General features: G+C 56.4%; 1 protein-coding gene across 1 annotated transcript; it reads left to right on the forward strand.

Moving 5' to 3' along the window:
- The first annotated feature begins 1,793 nt into the window (after window positions 1–1,793).
- On the forward strand, window positions 1,794–15,113 carry TRIM8 (tripartite motif containing 8). Its single transcript, XM_081157576.1, has 6 exons — window positions 1,794–3,018; window positions 11,733–11,828; window positions 12,149–12,382; window positions 13,169–13,200; window positions 13,334–13,449; window positions 13,794–15,113. Exons 1-6 carry the CDS (start codon window positions 2,449–2,451, stop codon window positions 14,399–14,401), a joined length of 1,656 nt encoding a protein of 551 aa, XP_081013702.1. The 5' UTR covers window positions 1,794–2,448; the 3' UTR covers window positions 14,402–15,113.
- The last annotated feature ends 480 nt before the right edge of the window (window positions 15,114–15,593 follow it).

The raw sequence follows: 15,593 nt of genomic DNA on the forward strand, positions 1-15,593 counted from the left end.
GGCAGCTGTAACAGCACTTCCGGACAAAACGCCCCGCCCCGCCCCTCCCTCCCCTGTCCATTTATTTCTCGTGTGCTGGGTGGGCCGAACTAGCGGGTGCTGATTAAAGGCGCCGGGGTTGCGCTGCCGCTTTTGCCTCGCCTCCCCCTCCCGGTCTCCCCGCCCCTTCCCGAGTAGCGGGACCGGCCTTGATGAAGGAACACCACCCTCCGCCTCTCTCCGCCCTAGCTCAGGAGTCCAGCTCACCGCAGCCCCCTGCCCGCCAGCGTCCCCACCCTGCCAGCCGCACTCTGCGGCGGAGGGAGCCCATTGTATCTGGCCCCCCCCGCTGCAGGCCGACTCCGAGGCCGCGCCGTCGTGGGAAGATCCGGGACCCCTGGGCGCCCCTCAAGCCGGTCCCGCGAGCCGGAGCCCCTCCCTCTCCTGCCCCCCTTGCTACAGCGCGGTAGCAGCCTGGGCGCCCTTTCCTCCCAGCGGAGGCGGAGGCCAACTGGCGGGCAACAGGGACGCACCCCTTCCCGAGCCCCAGCGGCGAATCCCCCCACCGCGCCCCCTTCCTGGGGGAAGGAGAGCCGGAGCCCGAGCGAGCCGAGGCAGGAAAAGGCTGCCGCGGACTGCCCGACCCGCAAATCATTTTTATTATCGAGATTATTATTAAAGGGGGCGGGGAGCCCAGAATGTGGGGGAGGGGGTTAGAGATTCAGCTATTTTTATTAAACAAATTATTCCTAAAATAATAATACGCGCAAGATGGCTGAAGGTGGCTGTGATGAGAGTGTTAGTTGGGTTTTTTTTCTTCTTTTTTTTTTGATCTGAGGATAAAGCTCTGAGGCGACAGCCGCTGCGGAGACCCTGCCCGGAGTGCCCTCCCCTCAGTTGAGAAGCTGTGGGCGGACAAACGGACCCACCGTCGGAGCGACTGGCGCAGGCCCGCCCCGGACGCGTCGCCTGGGCAGCAGTCGGGGGCCCGCCGGCGCTCGCCTTTCTGCCGACTTCTTCCAATTCTAATCTTTTTTTATTTTTTGGAAAGGACCCGGGTGGGTGGAGCAGAGGTGGAGAGAAATCGGGACTTGGCATTTTCTCCCCTCTGTCTCTCCTAATTTGAGGGAGGCCGCCAGCTCTCCCCTTGAAAAAAAAAAAAAAAAAGGAAAAGGAAAAAGAAAGACAGAAAGATAGAAAACGCTGCAGGACCCTCGAGTGAGCGCGCCCGGACCCCCTGCCGCCGCGGCCGCGGCCGCAGGAGCCCAAGATGGCTGGGTGCTGAGAGAGGCAGCCCGGCCCGGAAGGCTCGGCCCGGCCCCGCCGCCGCGGGCTGGCTCCGACTGCACCGCAGCCCGGAGCCTTCCAGACCAGAGCAGAGGCCGAGAAGAAAAGAAAGTGGGGGGGTGGGGGGGCGAAGGGGGAGGGCCGGGGGGAGGGGAGGGACGGGAGCCGAGCCTCCTGTTCATTAGCAGTTGAGAAAAATTCCTTTCTAGTTTGATCAATCCTTGTTTTCCTCGGCAGAGCCGAGGCGCCCGCCCAGCGCGGAGACCGAGAGCGGGGTCTTTCCGCGGCCGGGGCGCCCGGCGCCGGGCCTCGGGGGAGCGCTGAAGTAGCGACGAGGAGGTCAGGCCGGAGCACCGCCGGGGCTTCTCCTCCCTCCCTTTCTTGTTGGCTTTTTTTTTTTCCACTTCTCTCCCTCCCCCTTCCGTTTCTATTTGTGAAGGGAGGAGGAAGGCAGAGGCGGGCTGGTGTCTCTGGCCGGGGACTGGAATTTCATCTGAATGACTGCCCCTGCGCGCACGCAGCGCCCCGGAGTCGGCCCGCCTGCGCCCAGCAGCCCATACCCGCAGACGGCCGGCGAGCGGAGGGGCGTCCGCGCCGCCGCCCGGGGACCGCCGGCTCGCCTCGCCCGCCCTGTCCGGATCTAGCAGCCCTTGGCACGGCCGCACTTGCTTCCCCGGCTCTCGGACCCTGGACGAGGCTAGGGAAGAGCGGGGCGGGCGAACCGGGAGGGAGCCACCATTGCCGCCGCCGTCGTCGCTAGAGGAAGTGTGCGGTTCCCGGACTCAGTCTGCCGTGGGGCGCGCCCCAATGTCAGCTGCGGGGCCGAGTGCAGGCCGCGGGCCGTTGCTGCCCTAGCCGCACAGACGGGGAGGCGGCCTCTTATATGGAATTTGGACTCCGGCGCTCCCCTCCAGGGCTGGTGCCCCGGCTGCGGCCCTGGCGCAGTCCGCCACCTCCCGCTAGCCGCTCCGGAGGAGGAGAAGACGCAACCGGCTGCGCGCGCGACGTGAGGACCAAGGCTCCCTCTGGGGGGCGGGCGCGCGGAAGGCGCTGGTGACTGAGCGACTGTCGGGGCCTCCTGGGGCCGGAGCTCGGGGCTCGGTGGGCCTGCAGCGGTACCGGCCGGACCCCCAGGGTGGGGGAGTAGGGAAGGCCTGCCCGGGCCCTCTCCCCGCAGCCGCCATGGCTGAGAATTGGAAGAACTGCTTCGAGGAGGAACTCATCTGTCCCATCTGCCTGCATGTCTTCGTGGAGCCGGTGCAATTGCCGTGCAAACACAACTTCTGCCGGGGATGCATCGGCGAGGCATGGGCCAAGGACAGCGGCCTGGTGCGCTGCCCGGAGTGCAACCAGGCCTACAACCAGAAGCCGGGCCTGGAGAAGAATCTGAAGCTCACCAACATCGTGGAGAAGTTCAACGCCCTGCACGTGGAGAAACCGCCCACGGCGCTGCACTGCGTGTTCTGCCGCCGCGGCCCCCCGCTGCCCGCACAGAAGGTCTGCCTGCGCTGCGAGGCGCCCTGCTGCCAGTCCCACGTGCAGACGCACCTGCAGCAGCCCTCCACCGCCCGCGGGCACCTCCTGGTGGAGGCGGACGACGTGCGGGCCTGGAGCTGCCCGCAGCACAACGCCTACCGCCTCTACCACTGCGAGGCCGAGCAGGTGGCCGTGTGCCAGTATTGCTGCTACTACAGCGGTGCGCATCAGGGACACTCGGTGTGCGACGTGGAGATCCGGAGGAATGAGATCCGGGCAAGTACCCTACACACACACACACACACACACACACACACACACACACACACACACACACACACACACATTCTCACTCCCTACTACCTGGGGACCACCCATCTAGACAGGCTGGCTTTTGTGACATCAGGCCAGAGGCCCCCTTCCAAACTCTAATACTCTGAAAGTTTGGGGGCAAGGTTCTAGGAAGAACTGTTCCCCATGGTTACTTAATACATTCCTGCACCTGTGCTCAGAGAGCCCATCTTGTGAGTCATTTGTAGAACTGAGGTGTGGAGCTGTCAGGGGTAGAGTTTGGGTGTTGCTTTTCCGTTTTTCCGCACAGCTCCCTCCCCCAGCCTTGTTTCTGTAGGCCCTACAGGAAGTCACCAAGGCAGTGACCCAGGTTCTGCATCTCCAGCTGCTGTTTATGTAATGAGTGTCCTGGTGCCGCTGCTGTGGCTGACATGATCCATGATGTTGGCATACCAATGAGGAAGTAAACAAAAGCAGCCATGTTAGTTTCAAGCCCTACTGGAAACACATTGGGGGGTGGAGGGAAGCTTCCGGAGGGAGAGCAGAACTCGGGTATCTATGTGGACAAGGCCTGGACAGCCAGTCGTATCACCGGACAGTGTCTCAACCGTTCGGATTACTCCAGACAGCCACTCTCCATGTGTGAGAATCGCTCCCTCTGTGTGCCTGTGTGTTGAACGCTCCTGCATGAACAAACCTTAAAGTATGTGTCTTCATCACCCTGAGCCCTTTGCTCCCAGCCCAGCCCTATATCACAGCCCTCCCACATTTGGGGAGGGGAAGTGGAAGACGGAAAAAGAATCCTGTGGGTTTAAGGTTGAGCCGCCTTACAATCTGGTTTCAGGCAGCTGGCTCCCCTGGGCTGCCGGCTGAGTGATTACGGAACCACATCCCCTCCCATTGTATACACCCTGCAGCAGCGGCCAATGTCAAAACTGCCTTCCCCCTCAGGCCTCTGGGCCTGGCTTTGGAGCTGGACTGAGGCAATACTTCCGTCCCCTTCCATGGAGGGGGGCTCCTCCTAGGTCCCTCCCTGGTCCCCTGACTTTCAGTGTTGAGTCATACCAGAGGAAGGGGGTTGGCCTGGGACTGTATGAGCCATTTCAGAAGCCCCAGCTTGGGACCTGGGGGTGAGGTTGGGCTTTGGTAGGACTGAGAGTGTTTCTGGGTGGGGGCCCCTGGAGGCTAGTAGAAGCCAGTGGGGAGCTTGGGTATGAGGAAGCAGTGAGCAAGGGACGGTTTTAGACGGGGGCTGTTTCCTTTGGAGGGACCAGTCAGAATGAGTCACTGTTTAGCCATTAAAAAACGTACACAGACAACTAACAAAAGGCAGGAGGGCTGCCACTGGCTGAGGGCAGGGACAACAAATAAAATTTGCTGTATAATTAGTTTCCAATCCGATGGGCTAGCTCTGGGTTTTTGTGCCAGTACACAGCCTCTGGTTTCTTAAAGGAAGTGTGGGGGGTGGAGAGAGGAGCCATTTCCCCCTCCCTCCCCACTAGGGTTAGAAAAGGCAGAAGCCTAGGGGAAGCAGATGAGCCCCAGGGCAGACAGAGCCCAGACTTTCCCCAGTATTGGGAAGCTGCTGCTATTAATAAAGATGGAAGGGCTTGGGGGAGGAGGCTGGGAAAGGGCAGAGGCAGGAGAAAGGGGGCTGTCCAGTTCTCAGTCCTGGGATTGGCAGTGGAAAGTGAGAGGAGGGGAAAGACTGAGATGTGGCTGAAAGGAACAGAGGAGGGGGCGGCAACCAGGGTGATGAGTGCATGTGCCTGCGCCCTTGGTTTTGCTCTTAGCTATGTCTGAGTGCTAGGGGTGTCTTTCATTTGGGTGGGGAAGAAAACGTAATTGTACCTAACTTGGTAGTAGGAGGGTATCTCTAGTGTGTGCCTGTGTTTGCTAGGGTCTTCGAAACTCTGTCTTGCCCTCAGTTGCACCTGTCTCCTGGTTGTGCAGTTGGGGTGCAGGAGGGGTGGCACATCCATGCAGAGTGCACCCTTGGGTTCCCACCATCAGGCCCTGAACTTTGTCAGCAGCTGTGTCTGTGTGTGTGTGTGTGAGTGTGTGTGAGAGAGAGAGAAAGAGAGAGAGAGAGAGAGAGCTCCTGTCCCTGGTGTGTGCAGGCTTAGAAGTGGGTTGCATCAGGGCCAGATGTGTAGTTCTGTTTGCTCAGCATCTGTGCCCCCCAGCCTGAGTCTCATTCCCCTCCAACTCCACCACTCTAGGCCTCAGGATTCTCTCTGGTGCCCCAGGGTACTGAAGTTGGAAACCCTTCAATAGCCCAGCACCACTCACTTATTGAATATGGAGGAAGGAGGGCCGACCCTGGGGGAGGGGAGAGCTTTGGGGAACCTGAATGGAAGAACCCATTTCACTCTATCCTCTCTGGGCTTCAGAGGGAGGGGCCTTTCCATGGGCCTCTTTTGCCTTGGAAGCCAGTCCTAAAGGACCTCTGCTGGTACCGTGGATGAGGGCAACAGAATTCTCCCAGATACAGGAGCAGAAGCATGGAGGCCTGGCACATGCCTTAAAAGTGTAGCTCTGCTGCTTGTGCTTCCTCTTCTGTCCTCCTGGGAGAGGGGAGGGGGCGGCTGCTGAAATGCCCTATTGGCTAGAAATAGAAAACCCTGATCAACCTCTCCCTGTTGGCCCCTACTTGCTTACTCAAAAGCATTCACATGTGCATGAGCCAGGGGCCCAGCAGGAAGGCAAGCAGGGCCTCCATTCAGTGGCAGGGACTAGCAGGGGATCTCAGAGTCAGGCCTCTGAAGTCTGTGGCACCATCCTGCCCTTGGGAAGCCAGTGTGTAGGCCACATTGCCCTGGATGAGCAATGTGGCCTACACACTGCAGAGGCCTGGATGCCCACTGCATGGGCCCCAGAGACCACTCTCTGGGACATGTCTAGACCCTAAATATGTTCACGCTTGGGCATATGTGAGTCTAAGGGCTAAGATTAGGACATTTAAATGCACTCAGACCTGGCAGCCTTGGTGTTCAAACACTCTTCCAGCTCCTAGGTTTAGGGATTCATCTGAGCAACAGGGGACTGGTATGAGCTGGGAGCACCTCTGTCTCATGACCCCCTTCAGCATGGAAAGATGACTCAAGATAAGGCCTAGTTATGTGTGGGAGGGGCTATGCAAGGTGTGTGTGTGTGTTTTCAGGTCATAGTTTTATGCCTCTGTGTCATTCCTAGGATCCTAGAAGAAGCCTGGAAATGTCCCTTGCATTCTCAGAGGTTTATAGTTGAGATGATCTTTATGGAGGGGATCCCACTGCTTGGGCCAGTTGGGGGTTTACAGCTGCTCAGGATGAGTTTACCCTGCTGCTCACATTCTAGCCCACTCAGGCAGTGCAGAGCCCACCGCTGCCTCTTCCCCCACCATACTCCCATGGCAGGGTGGGAGCTGGGGTGGGGAGGCCGTATGTATCAAAGTGAGGGTCATATAACTGCCCCTTCCTTGACATCCGGAGTCTGCACAGAGGGGGCCTGGTTTGGTCTTCCTCCATGGGCCCCAGGCAGAGGCCCAGCCCCCCACCTCCACCCCAAGATACTGCTGACACAGCAGGGTGCCTATCATGCACGCCCTATTGATTCCTCTGCCTCCTGTGCTCTGGGTGGCAGTGCATCCATGTCAGTCTGCAGGTGTGTGTTGTGTATGCTAGCCAGCATGTCTGGTTGTGTATCTCACTCACATGTGATGAATTTTTTGTACCTCATGTGTGTATCTCTGAGAAGGTATGATATGAGTGACTGGCTTAATTATGTAGTTATATAATTGTGTATGTGTGGTGTGAGGTGAAGTGAGAAAGGTGTGTGTGTGTGTGTGTGTGTGTGTGTGTGTGTGAGAGAGAGAGAGAGAGAGAGAGAGAGAGCAAGCATGCTGCACACCTGTGAGGTGAAGTTGAGTGTGCACGCATGACTATCAGCATGACCGAGCTAGTGTGACTGCCTGCTCAGGCTGTGGTTGGTGGTTGTGAGTCTTGTGCGACTTTCTCACCTGGTGGGGTGGAAACTGGGGAAGGAAGGGGAAGATGGGATTCACCTTCGGGTGAGCTTGTTGCCTGTGGCAGTATCAGAGGTAGCAGCCTGGATGGATCCTGCGGTGCTGTGTTGGGGGCAGCCTGGGTGGGCGTAGGACGAAGGTGAACCCGGCTTGTCCTCTGCCCTGGACTGAGCAGACAGGCCGGGCTGGCCTCACCCCTGGCTCTGGGAAAGCCTTCCTTCCCGGCTGGCCTGGCATTCAAACCCAGACAAAGGGGGGCTTTCTCTCTCTCCTCTTTGTTCTGCTGCCCCAGAGTGCTGCTCTCTGCATGGCAAAAGCTAATTTGACTCTGCAGCTGGGAAACCCTCTCTGGGGTCTGCCGGGGCTTGCCTCCCAGGTGCTGCCTCTCTCCTTGCCCTGGCTCCTGCCCTGTAACCTCTGCTCTCTGGGTCTGTGGTTGCCCCAGCCTGGGGGTTCACAAGGTAGGCCAAGCAGGAGCTGAGGCACAGAAAAGGGCATCTAGGACAGGCAGAAGCTGCTCTGAGGCAAGGGGAGAGCGCTGTGGCCCAGGAAGAGAGGAGGCTAATGTATTCCTGGGATGAGGTCTTAAGTGTGTTGCGGGGGTGGGCAGCTGGGGAGGAGGTTAGGAAAGGGTAGCTCTGGAGCAGTGGTTGCAGCCTGAGCTGGAGCTGGCATTAGAGTCATCTGGGCAGGGGTCTGAGTGGCTTAGCTCCCTCTTCCTGCCCCCCACCCTCCCACCACAGGGGCTGCTGGACCCAGCCCTGGCCTTGTCTGAAAACTTCTAGCCTGCCTCTGGCCCAGCCCCTGGGGCCCTGTTTCCTCCTGACCTTGCTTCTCTTCAAGGTTGACTTGTGGGTTTTGTTATTATTTATTAACTTTTATACAGCCTAGAGTCCCACGGCCTCACCCGTCTGCCCAGTCCAGTCTGGCACCAAAAATGCCAGCTGGGCCTGGCCAGTCAGGCTCTACAGGGACATGCGGCTTTCCCAGGGCAGGAATGTAAGGGGCTTACGATTACCCCCTCTCCAGGTTGGGAGAGGCGTCAGAGGGAGCAGCTCAAGGCAGAGTCTAGAACACTGGGTGACAGGTATGAGAAGCAGGATGTTTTGAGGCCTTGGAGAAATGAGAATGAAGTGCCCTCAAGCCTTCCTGATGCTTCTGCCCTCACAGACCCAGGAGCAGACCATGGAAAGCCTTAGATCCTCAGGGACAGGGACAGGAGTGAGCAGGTCCCATCTGGGCCAGGGGGCTGCTGAGGTTGGGGTTGGGATGGAAAGGAGGCTGCTGGTAGTGGAGAGGAGTCCAGGCCTTGCTTCCTCTGCTCCCCATCTTCTAGCTTCTCAGCAGCTTGAATCAGTCATTTGGTATAACCGAGGTGAGGGGTGATGAAGGGGCAGCAAGTGGATATTTTCCTCCATCCCCCTAATTTCCCAGCGCTTGAGGTGGCAGTAGTCCTCCTAACCCCCTGCATCTCCCAGGTGTTGTCTGTGGCAGGATTAAGATCACCTGGCCCCAGGGAGGGCAATCCCTGCAAAGGTGAGCTGGCCAGCATGGGCCCTGGCCCCTACCCCTGCAGCAGAGACAGGAGCCCAAGGGCCTCTGAGCTGGAGGAGGGAAAATGAAAAACCTGGCCACCTGTTAGGGAGTGTGGCACTGCCTTTGCTAGGCCTGGACTGGGCTCCCACCTCAGAGGGTTCTGGGTAGGCAGGATCCAGGACCTGGGACTGGTGAAACTAAGGGAAGATGCTGCACGGTTCCAGGGTAGAAGTGCTGCCAGGAAAGGCTCTGAGCAAAGCCTAGAAGAAGAGGGAAGGGGCTGAGTCCCCCCAGGATGGACAGGAGGTGCCTCCCTTGGCTCTACCCTGAGGGGTCAGCCATGAACTAACTCCCTGAAGGGGCTTCAGGGGGGCAGGAGAGGGGCCTCACACTGGTCTGGGTGGTTGGAGTGAACAGCCCCATTCCAATCCTCTGAGGGAAACAGGGCTGGGAACCCACCTGGGGCTGCCCTTTCCTGCCCCTCATTTGGGACTCAGCCCCAGGTACACCCCTAATGGGATACTGTTGAGTCTGAGCAGGGAGTCCATGGTGCACAGATGGGGGATGGGTGCATGGGACCTGGGCTTTCAGCTATCCAGGGCACTGAGAAAGCAAGAGTGGCCTGAAGTCTGAGGTGCATCGGGGGGCAGGGGGCTGTCCTCCCAAGTGTGGGTACAAGGTATCCAGCAGGTGAAAATCGGAGGGTCGCCCTGGCTGCTGTAGCTCAGTGGTTAGAGTGTGGGCCCCGCGCACCAAGGGGTCTCAGGTTCTCTTCCTGGTCAAGGGCACATATCTGGGTTGCTGGTTGGATCCCCTATTCGGTCTGTCCGGGCGTGTGTGGGAGGCAACCAGTCAATGTGTGTCTCTCACATCAATGTTTCTCCCCCCGCCCTTCTACTCTCTCTAAAAATCAATGGAAAAAATATCCTTGGGTGAGGATTAACAATAAAAAAATCAAAAAATCCGAGGGCCTGTTGCTACAGGGGAGTTAAAAAGGCATAATGTCCTGAGAGGGTGTCCTGGCCACCTTGCCCTTATGGCAGGCCTCCCTCAATTGTCCGGGGCCTTCAGGAGGTCCAGCCTTCAACCTGCATGGGGTTGGATGCAAGTACATGTACAGCTGGTACACTGTGTATGAGGTATTAGCAAGGCCCCAGTGGCAATGTGTGCCTGTGTGTGTGTTGTATGCATGTATCTGGTCAATGCTGTGAGGTGCTGCCTGCCCTCTTCACATAGCTGTGGGCAGTTTCACAGCTGGGGAGGACCCATGACTACCTACCTGTATTCCTGCCCCCCGGGGGTGTTTCTAAACAGGTGCTGAATCTCAGGTTGGCAACAGATACCTGAGCATGTTGGACTGGGGTGGGAGCCTGCCGGAAGGGCAAGGTACTGGGGGCAAGGCAAGGTCTCCTGGGGCTGGTTCTTAGAGGTCCTGCCCTGGGTTCTTGAAAGATCAAGTTGTTGGGGGCGATTTCCCCAGCTTAGCTAAGAGCCTCACGCCCACGACCTCCTCTTCTCAGGGTCCTGCTGTTTTGTTTAGCCACCAACACAAAAGGGGGTCACTGCACTCCTTACTACATGTAAAATGGGTTGGCAGGGCACACGCGTGCGTGTGTGTGTGTGTGTGTGTGTGTGTGTGTGTGTGTGTGTGTGAAAGGGGTTGGTAGCAGCTTGGGAAGCCAGCTGGGTGTGGGAGTCATGGGGTCAAACTTGAGAGTCACTCTGAGGCCCACACAGAGGAAGGAAAAGAATCATTCCTTGTAGAGTAGACACTCACTGTAAGTGAGCTAGGCTCTATGCAGTTTGCTTTGCAAACCTTATTTTATGTGTAAAACCCATGGGTTTATTCAGTAAACATGTTATGCATTATAGGGTGCTGGGGCCTATCTCAGAAGGGAGGTGGAAAAAGATAGCAGCAAAGCCCTCGTTTCAAGAGGCCTTGAGTTTTGTAGGGAGATCAAACCATGGTGAGACAAAATATAGGATAGTGTATCCTGTAGATCTTTCTGGGATGATGGCATGTTTTGTATCTTTAATGTTCAATACATTAGCCAGTAGCTCCATGCAGCTATCGAGCACTTAAATATGGTAGCCATGAAATGTTTCCTAGAGGAGCAGGACCTTAGGTTGAGCCTTGAAGATAGACAATGAGAGGGAAGAGGCACTGTGGACTGCAGAAAACCATCAACGGGGTGCAGGGAGTTCAAATGTGCAGAGTGTTGGGCACAGGATACTATCAGGTCTTAAGAGAGCCTTCATTACCATGCTAAAATATTTGGAAAGAAGAGAGTCATTGAAGGTTCTTGAGCAGGAGCAAGACTCTGTTTGAAGAGGGAGATGACAGGATGGTTGGAGCAGCTGGGAGGGGCAGGGCTGGGAGGTTAGGGGTTGTAGAGATAGGACATTAAGGGCTGAGATGAGCAGCTTGGTCCAGTACCTTCCAGCAGACTGGCCTCAGGTCTTAAGAGAACCAGTGTCTCCTTTCCACCTGGGTCCAACTGAGGGGCTGAGGCAGCTGGCAAGGACTTCAGAGATCTAGTTCTCAGCGTCAAGGGTGGGGGTGGCTGGCTTGATGCTCCCAAGTGTAAGGTTGTTTGACCTCTGTGCCTTAGGGTGCTCATCCCTGAAATAGGGCTCCCAGAGAGAGGCAGCATAAGTTGGATAAGAACAGACCCTACTGCCAGATCACCTAGGTTTGTATTCCAGTTCTGCTGCTTCCTAGCTGTGTACTTTGGATGAATTACTTAACCTCTCTGGTTTCCTTTTCCCTGAAATGAGGATAATAATAGTACTCAGAGCAATAATAAATCTCATAGCATTACTGGGATGATTAGGTTTGTCTGAGGTGGGGGAGGAGGTGCTTAGAACAGAGACTGGCCTGCCCCTGCCCTCAGAAAGCTCATGTTTAGATATGTGTGAGAAGCTATTCCAGGCTTTTTTTTCCTGGGAACAGGCTGGCCAGGCAGCTGTCACCAGCCAGTCCCCTGGGATTGCATGAGGGCCAGAAGAGGTTGAATGGCAGAAATTTTAGGTCATCTGGGTCAATGGATCTATAGGATGAGTCTGTTCTATAGAGGGGATGTTGGTGCTCACCCATCCTTGGTAAGGGGTGGAGCTGCAGCCCCCTCTGATGCCCCTGCCTCAACTGTCCCTGCAGAAGATGCTGATGAAGCAGCAGGACCGGCTGGAGGAGCGAGAGCAGGACATTGAGGACCAGCTGTACAAACTCGAGTCAGACAAGCGCCTGGTGGAGGTAGCTAAGCCCAAGCTCATGGTATGGGTGGAGGCTGCTTGGGTGCAGGGCCTTGGGCTAGGATCTGTTGCGTGGTCGGCTCTGTGCCAGAACCCTTTGGTCTGTCATTCAGTGAACTGTTAGTGGATGAGCCCTACTGGTGCCAGGGGTAGCTGGCACAGAGCCCTGTGCTACCAGCAGGTCAGACCTTGCCCTCGGGAACCCTGGGCAGCCTGGGGGTTGGGGTCCCACACCATCCAGAATGTGAGACGGACAGAAGTGGCAGCCAGAGATTCCCCAGTGCTCACCTGCCTGCCCACTCTTGCCCCCGGGGCCTGCAGGAGAAGGTGAGCCAACTGAAGGAAGAAGTGCGGCTGCAGTATGAAAAGCTGCACCAGCTGCTGGATGAGGACCTGGGGCAGACGGTGGAGGTTCTGGACAAGGCCCAGGCCAAGTTCTGCAGCGAGAACGCAGCGCAGGCGCTGCACCTTGGGGAGCGCATGCAGGAGGCCAAGAAGCTGCTGGGCTCCCTGCAGCTGCTTTTCGACAAGACAGAGGATGTCAGTTTCATGAAGGTGGGCTGGGCCCAGGACCGGATGGTGGGACCCAGGGGCATTCCTAAACTGGAGTCTGCAATTCTTTGTTCCCCAGCCAATTTCCTCTGCCAGTGTGCTCACAGGGTTTTGGGGCCACCCTGTTCTTTCTAGCTTTGTGATCTTGGGCAAGTCATATAAGTTCCCTATGCCTCAGTTCCCTCACCTGTAAAATGAGGTTGATAATACAAATCTATCCTTAATCCTCAGTTCCAAATTTTAAGAATCTCTGCAAACTCAAAGAAGAAAATTCTGGCAACTCATTTAGCAGCAGAAATTGAGCTGAACTGATGTTGGCAATTTATGGTCCTTATTTATCTCACCTGGTATAAATATTCAAACATTTTGCTACAGAAACATTGATGTATTGGATTATGGTGCCTTTTGGGAGTGGTATGTAATATATGGTACAGGTACCGTATTTCCCTTCTGAAATCCAAATAATTCCACATTCCAAAACTCATCTGGTCCCAAAGATTTCAGATAGAGGATTGAGTGCCTGCAGAACCTTCCTCCTAGGGTAGTTGTGTGGATAAAATGGTGGATATATAGGAAGCACTTACAGTGTTGTCTGTCACATAGTAAGTGCTCAATAAATGTTAGCTATGCCTCTCTTCTAAAAATGGAGACACCACCACTGTCCCCCCACTACCCGGCCGCACTGTAGCCAAGGTCAGCCCTGCCTGGGGAGAGGGGCATGGGGTGGCTTTTGTCTTCCCTTCTCTCATGCTGCCTTTTCCACTGACTAAACCTTTTCTCTCTCCCTAGAACACCAAGTCTGTGAAAATCCTAATGGACAGGTGAGCAGATGGTCATTGGCCCTCAGGGGAACACATCTTGGGAGGGCAGGGAGGGCCAGGCCCACGGGTGGGAGGTAGGGCGGGCTCACCGGTGATACCTCCTCACAGCAGATGCCCCGTCCACTGCCCCCAGGACCCAGACCTGCACGGGCAGCAGCCTCTCTCCCCCTAAGATCGGCCACCTGAACTCCAAGCTCTTCCTGAACGAGGTGGCCAAGAAGGAGAAGCAGCTGCGAAAGATGCTAGAAGGTGAGGGTGGGGTCCTCAATGGAAGGGAGAGAGCCCTTTGGGCAGAGCCTTCCCTCTGAGAGGCAGCCTGGCCTAGTTAGGTGGACCTTTCTTCACGTCCTGGCTTTGCCACTTCTAGCTGTGGAGCTTTGGGCAAGCCATATTACCTCCCTGAGCCTCAGTTTCTTCAGCTGTAAAATGGGAAGAAGAATAGTATCTGTGTGCTAATGGAGTAGTGAGCATTGACCAAGGTGATGGGTGATGGAGTGTGCTTGGTCCTATAGATGAGCAAGCCCCCAGGGGGAGAGGAGGTATGGTTGTTTGGGATGTGAACTTCAGTGTCTTTTGTCCCAAACTCTCCACAGGCCCCTTCAGCACACCGGTGCCCTTCCTGCAAAGCGTCCCCCTGTACCCTTGTGGCGTGAGCAGCTCTGGGGCGGAAAAGCGCAAGCACTCAATGGCCTTCCCTGAGGCCAGTTTCCTAGAGACGTCGTCGGGCCCCGTGGGCAGCCAGTATGGGGCAGCAGGCACAGCCAGCGGCGAGGGCCAGTCAGGGCAGCCCCTGGGGCCCTGCAGCTCCACACAGCACTTGGTGGCCCTGCCAGGTGGCGCCCAGCCAGTGCACTCAAGTCCTGTGTTCCCCCCATCGCAGTATCCCAATGGCTCCGCCGCCCAGCAGCCCATGCTCCCCCAGTATGGCGGCCGCAAGATTCTCGTCTGTTCTGTGGACAACTGTTACTGCTCTTCCGTGGCCAACCATGGCGGCCACCAGCCCTACCCCCGCTCCGGCCACTTTCCCTGGACAGTGCCCTCGCAGGAGTACTCACACCCGCTCCCACCCACACCCTCCGTCCCCCAGTCCCTTCCTGGCCTGGCGGTCAGAGACTGGCTCGACGCCTCCCAGCAGCCTGGCCACCAGGATTTCTACAGGGTGTATGGGCAGCCGTCCACCAAACACTACGTGACGAGCTAACGCCACGCGGGCGGCGGGGTGCTGGGGAATCTTCCCCCCCAGCCCCCAGTGGCTCGGGAATTATGCATCCAGAGACCTGCCCTTCTACCTTTCTGTCCTCCCTCCCTTCCTCCTTCATTCCCCCAAGTCTTGTCCTTTTGGATTTTGTTTTGTTTTGGGCTTTGTTTTTGATTTTTTTTTTATTATGAATCTCTGGACGCGGAGGTGACAGTGGGAGCTGGGCTGGGCTGGGGCCGCAGGTGGCCCTGGAAGTTGGAAAAGCGTCTACCTCAAGGCGCTGAGCTCTCTCTCTGTCTCTCCTTTTTTCTTCCACTCCTTCTCCTTCCCACCCCACGGCTGGAAGGAGCCTCAGCTTTCCCTAAAGCCTCGGTGGAGGGCAACCCTCCTCACCTGGCCCTGGGAGGAAGGACCAGTGCCCACTGGCCTGCTTCTCTTGTTTTCCTTTTGGGCAGTTTGATCACTGACTGAGTAAGGAATGACCTTAGATTGTGGGGCTTTTGTTTTTTAATTTTTTTAAAACCAAGAATGATTTCTCCTGCTTCTTTCTTCTCACCATCCTCCCAGACGGAGTTCAAAGGCCACTTCTCAAACAGCTTTTGGCACCTTCAGCCTCAGAGTGGAATCTTACAGACAGGAACCCCATGTCCAGGAAAGGGAAAAAGGAACTTTGCCAATAATAGTGACCACAGCAAAAGCAAATAATAATAATATTAATAATAATAAAGAGAAATAAAAAAAATAATTAAATAAAAAACCATAGCACAGCCCTTGTTGAGGTCAGCGGGGGAGGAGGGGCTGCCCTGAGTTGGGTCCTTGCCTGGATTTTGACACAGCAACTTCCTGTAGTGAGCACTTTGTATGAATTGTGGACTTCCTGTTCTCAAGGCGCAGGTATTTATTCTGTAATCTGTCTAGAGCACACATCGAAATCCAACTTCTAATAAACATAATGGCGCAGTCCCACTCCCTGCCTCGCCTCTTACCCCCAACTCCCTCAGGCCTGGGGGCCAGGTTTCCTCCCTCTACATTCTGGTTTTTAGACTTTTTCTTCAGAAATTTACTTCAGAGACTCCTTTCCCCACAATGCTGGCTGGCAGGGGTCAGGCATTGGTGTGGGGATGGGCCCTCTAGAAATGGCAGCCCCTGCCCTCCTTGCCTTGATTCTCTTGTGGGTCTAGCCTGTTCCAGGCCT

Source organism: Miniopterus schreibersii (genome assembly GCF_964146895.1).
Source record: "Miniopterus schreibersii genome assembly, chromosome: 14".
Taxonomy (NCBI): Eukaryota; Metazoa; Chordata; class Mammalia; order Chiroptera; family Miniopteridae; genus Miniopterus; species Miniopterus schreibersii.